The 3917-nt window shown below is 37.4% G+C and overlaps 1 protein-coding gene across 1 annotated transcript; it reads right to left on the bottom strand.

Annotated features, from left to right (window-relative positions):
• Window positions 1-1086: 1086 nt before the first annotated feature.
• On the bottom strand, window positions 1087-3897 carry LOC137634947 (homeobox protein MSX-3-like). Its single transcript, XM_068367509.1, has 4 exons — window positions 3452-3897; window positions 2733-2920; window positions 1911-2453; window positions 1087-1647 (listed from the first exon to the last, which is right to left on the bottom strand). The coding sequence occupies exons 1-3, from the start codon at window positions 3834-3836 to the stop codon at window positions 2286-2288; spliced, it is 741 nt and encodes a 246-aa protein (XP_068223610.1). The 5' UTR covers window positions 3837-3897; the 3' UTR covers window positions 1087-1647; window positions 1911-2285.
• Window positions 3898-3917: the final 20 nt, after the last annotated feature.

The following is a 3917-nucleotide window of genomic DNA, read 5'->3' on the forward strand; positions in this document are numbered from 1 at the left end:
CGGGATTGCCGACTCTTAATCCCATCTCACTCCGATGTTAATCTTCGATAATCCGGGGATTTCTGTGACTTTCAAACCCAAGAAAAACATTGCTTGTGAAAACAGAAAAAAAAGATGAAGAGATTTTTCCCATTATGGAGAGAGAGAGAGAGAGAGAGAGAGAGAGAGAGAGAGAGAGAGAGAGAGAGAGAGAGAGAGAGAGAGAGTCAAAGTCAAAGTCAAAAACCTTTATTCCATTATAAAATGGTTATTCTGTTACATAACAATATAAATTATTTACATAAAATTCACAATAATTGAATTGTAAAAATTTAGGATATATATACATTCAAGTAAAATTTAAAAAATATTGCTTAAGTTTCTTTTTGAATAAATCAGTACTAACATTTGTACATTTTCTTATTTCCAGAGGTAGTTTATTCCAGCAAGCTGGGCCCCTTATTGCCATTGAGCGTGAACCCAAATCAGTTCGATAGCTGTCTACATATAGATTTTCATTCTGTCTGGTTAATGCATTCCTACAATTACCAACTGTAGGAAATGTGTATAGCCAGTTGGGATATTCTTTTCTCAAACTTTTAAAAACAAAAACAAAAACACAAACATCGTACATACACTTTTCTTTTAATTTTATCCACTTTAATTGCTGGAGGGTTGGGGTGATGTGATCGTGTTTTTTTACCCCAATAACGGCTACTCTACCTGCAAAGTTTTGGAGAGAGAGAGAGAGAGAGAGAGAGAGAGAGAGAGAGAGAGAGAGAGAGAGCGTTGGATATATCTTTCATCTACCGTTTGCATTAAAATCTTACCACCCATTCACATTATTTTTTTCTTATTAATTTAATTAATTTATCAAGTTATTAAACGTTTCAGGACAAGAATATTGGTTCTATAGTACCCATTTTTTTTTTATATAAAACTACGTGAAAAAAACATCAAACTGATATTGCCCCATAAAAAAAAAACTTCAAACATGAATGGGTCAAAATATCTGGACTTGACTGTCATGAAAAATCTTATGATGGGTTAATAGTTTCACATATTTTGCAATAAGACAAGTGAACATAGGATAATCATAAAAAAAGGATGACATTCTATTTTATTATCAAATAACATAGAGATTTTTTTAGAAATATATATATACATATCTATGACGCAAACATTTTTACACTTTACCAAGATATCACAGCTTCACTCCCCGTCTTAAAAATTCTGCAGCTCACCAGCCATTATTATCAAAATGGCAAATAATTACAGCACAAATCTCAAAACGGATAATACCACTACTTATTATTAATGTGTAGTTAATCGATTCCTAAGGGAATCATCGAAAAATAATTGTAAACTTATAAATCTTGCTTATATTGTACTTACATTTGTGCATTAAATTGGCGAGAGTAAAATACTGGTTACATTTTTTTTTTTTATAAACAAAAGACAAAATACCAGCATAGGCTACATAATTTGAAAAAAGATGTGCTGAACAATGAAATAATAATGAAAATTTGAATAATAACCATGATAATTATGAAAATGACAAATATAATGATAATGATAACAATGGTAATAATAGCGATAATGATAATGAGGATAATAATACAGTAATAGTTACAATGATAATAGGCTGGGCAGATGTTGCAACTTAATCTGTGGAAGAAAGAAAAGAATATTGAGATAAACAGTCTAGAAATCTTTACTCTTATTATTCAAGAATAATGTAAGATCACAACATTCTCTCTTTCTATTACTGGTTACCACTAAAATTTTCATTAGAATAATTATGAAAGTACTCCACTATTTCAATGACAAAAATTTAACAATAGCAACATTAAAAATTGGTATGCTAAATGTCTCTTATTATTGACGCATTATTTTACAATACAATATTGAAAAAATGAAGCCCTATTTACCGTTATCATACTGGAGAAAAGAATTCCTGACGGAGAACATGGCGAGAGACATCTACAGGATACCAGCATCACTGCTGGGGGATCACGGTAGGTCTGGGAGAACTTTCGGGGGAGGAGGAAGGAGGAGAAATACGAGGAGGAGGATGATGAGGAGGTGCCTCACTGCCATGGTTAAAATAATCCGTGTCTAAGTGCAAATCACTAGAAAAAGAAACAGCTATGGACGAAGGCGCACTCTAGTTCCTCCTCAAGAACGGTGGCCATCCTTGGCACCTAGACCAACAACGTCCAATCCAATCGATCCTCGCCGACGGGGAAGCTGCCGGAGCACGGAGGACGTGGGTGGGGTTGTTTAGTTAGCTTCTAATCCCCCCACTATCCCAAAAGGGGAACGAGTGGGCGCTGAAGCGGGAATGATGGTAGGTGGGCCCCCATGGGCAGGAGGGCTCCGTAGGCGGGGTACAAAGGTCTGGTTAATCTCTCAATTTCAGCCTCCTTCAGGCGTTTATCCTTTGCCCTGCGATTCTGGAACCAGATTTTAACCTATAAAACAGAAAAAAAAGAAGCTTGTGAGTCAAGTTTAAACGAAAATTCTCATCAATTTTGGACTAGTTAAAAATAAGACCAAATGCGCAATTTCCTTACAATGAATAGACCACTTTCAAGGGATAATCGACACTCACGCACATAAAAAAAAGTTTTAACCACTCAATAATCTTAAGAATAGCATCGTATATTTTCATTTAATAAATCCAAATGAACAAGCACGCCACACTAATAATACGACCTGCTTATGCCTTTAAGCGGCCTATCCATGCTTACCTGTGTCTCTGTCAGGTTTAATGAGGCGGAAAACTCTGCCCTCTCGGCGATGCTCAGGTACTGCTTTTCGCGGTACTTCCTCTCGAGGGACAAGAGCTGCTCAGAAGTAAAGGGCGTTCTGGGTTTCCTATTGGCTTTGTGTTTCCGAAGGACAACAGAGCTTGGCAATTTCGGGAGTGTAGGAGTCCCTGGAGTGCAAAAGAGCGTTGTTGTTATTGATGGTCCTTTTTCGGCAGATAACGTATTTAGAATTAAAAAAAAATACTTGAGAGAGAGAGAGAGAGAGAGAGAGAGAGAGAGAGAGAGAGAGAGAGAGAGAGAGAGAGAGAGAGAGAGATTAAATCAATATAGTAGATCCATACGCTAGACAAAGAGAAAGGGAGAGAGAGAGAATTGTAAAATTTATCAATAAAATATTGGAGATAAAGAGAAAGAGAAACAAAATTTTTCAATGTAACAACGTGAATCTCTTTAAACTGTCAGTAAACTAAGTGTACACTCTCCCCTCGACAATTTAATTCAAGTTTAAGATTCCTGATTATTTTTCTCCACTTTGAAACCATAATATAGCTCATTTTTATAGCTACACGTTTTGCTGTCACTTATCAATTCCTTCACAGACACTAAATTTTGAGAAAACATTTCACACGTGAATCATGATAATTAAAGAATTGCTTGATTAAAAATAGTAACGTAATACGAAAGGGTCACTAACTTACCGTGTACTGAAGCTGCGAAATGATAGTAGGGATGTGAAGGTATCCACTGTGAGGGCATCATAGGCTGCACAGGTCTCATGGTGGAGGTGACAGCAGCTACAGGACTCAAAGACCTCTCTGAGTCATGGCTGCCAAATGAGACGTCGCTGGACGCACTACAGGATGACTCCGGCCGGGGCTCAACCCGACACTCTCCACGAATTTCCGGTGTCTCTGGGCGAGGTTCATGTGTGACATCTGAAGGTCTGGAAGGCGTGGAGTCACGATTACCCAAGATGGAGTCAATACTGAAGGACAATCTTGGTTTCGAACTGGGTTTAACTTCGGGTTTCATTTCAGCCCTCTCGCCAGTGCTGGCCGTAGATGAGTTAAGAGTCTTCTCCATAATTACTTTACGGTCACGAGAGACTACTGTGTTTGCGCCACTCGTTAGCAATGAGAAATCTACCGAAAACTTCTGAAGAGA

This window comes from Palaemon carinicauda, chromosome 45 (genome assembly GCF_036898095.1).
Source record: "Palaemon carinicauda isolate YSFRI2023 chromosome 45, ASM3689809v2, whole genome shotgun sequence".
NCBI lineage: Eukaryota > Metazoa > Arthropoda > Malacostraca > Decapoda > Palaemonidae > Palaemon > Palaemon carinicauda.

What these genes read in the sequence shown, in the direction of transcription:
- LOC137634947 (XM_068367509.1), bottom strand. Translation starts at nt 3,836, where the DNA reads ATGGAGAAGACTCTTAACTCATCTACGGCCAGCACTGGCGAGAGGGCT. An exon ending in TTTCGCAGCTTCAGTACACG is followed by an intron (nt 2,921 to 3,451) that starts GTAAGTTAGTGA and finishes TTTGCACTCCAG; the next exon opens with GGACTCCTACACTCCCGAAA. An exon ending in TAAACCTGACAGAGACACAG is followed by an intron (nt 2,454 to 2,732) that starts GTAAGCATGGAT and finishes TCTGTTTTATAG; the next exon opens with GTTAAAATCTGGTTCCAGAA.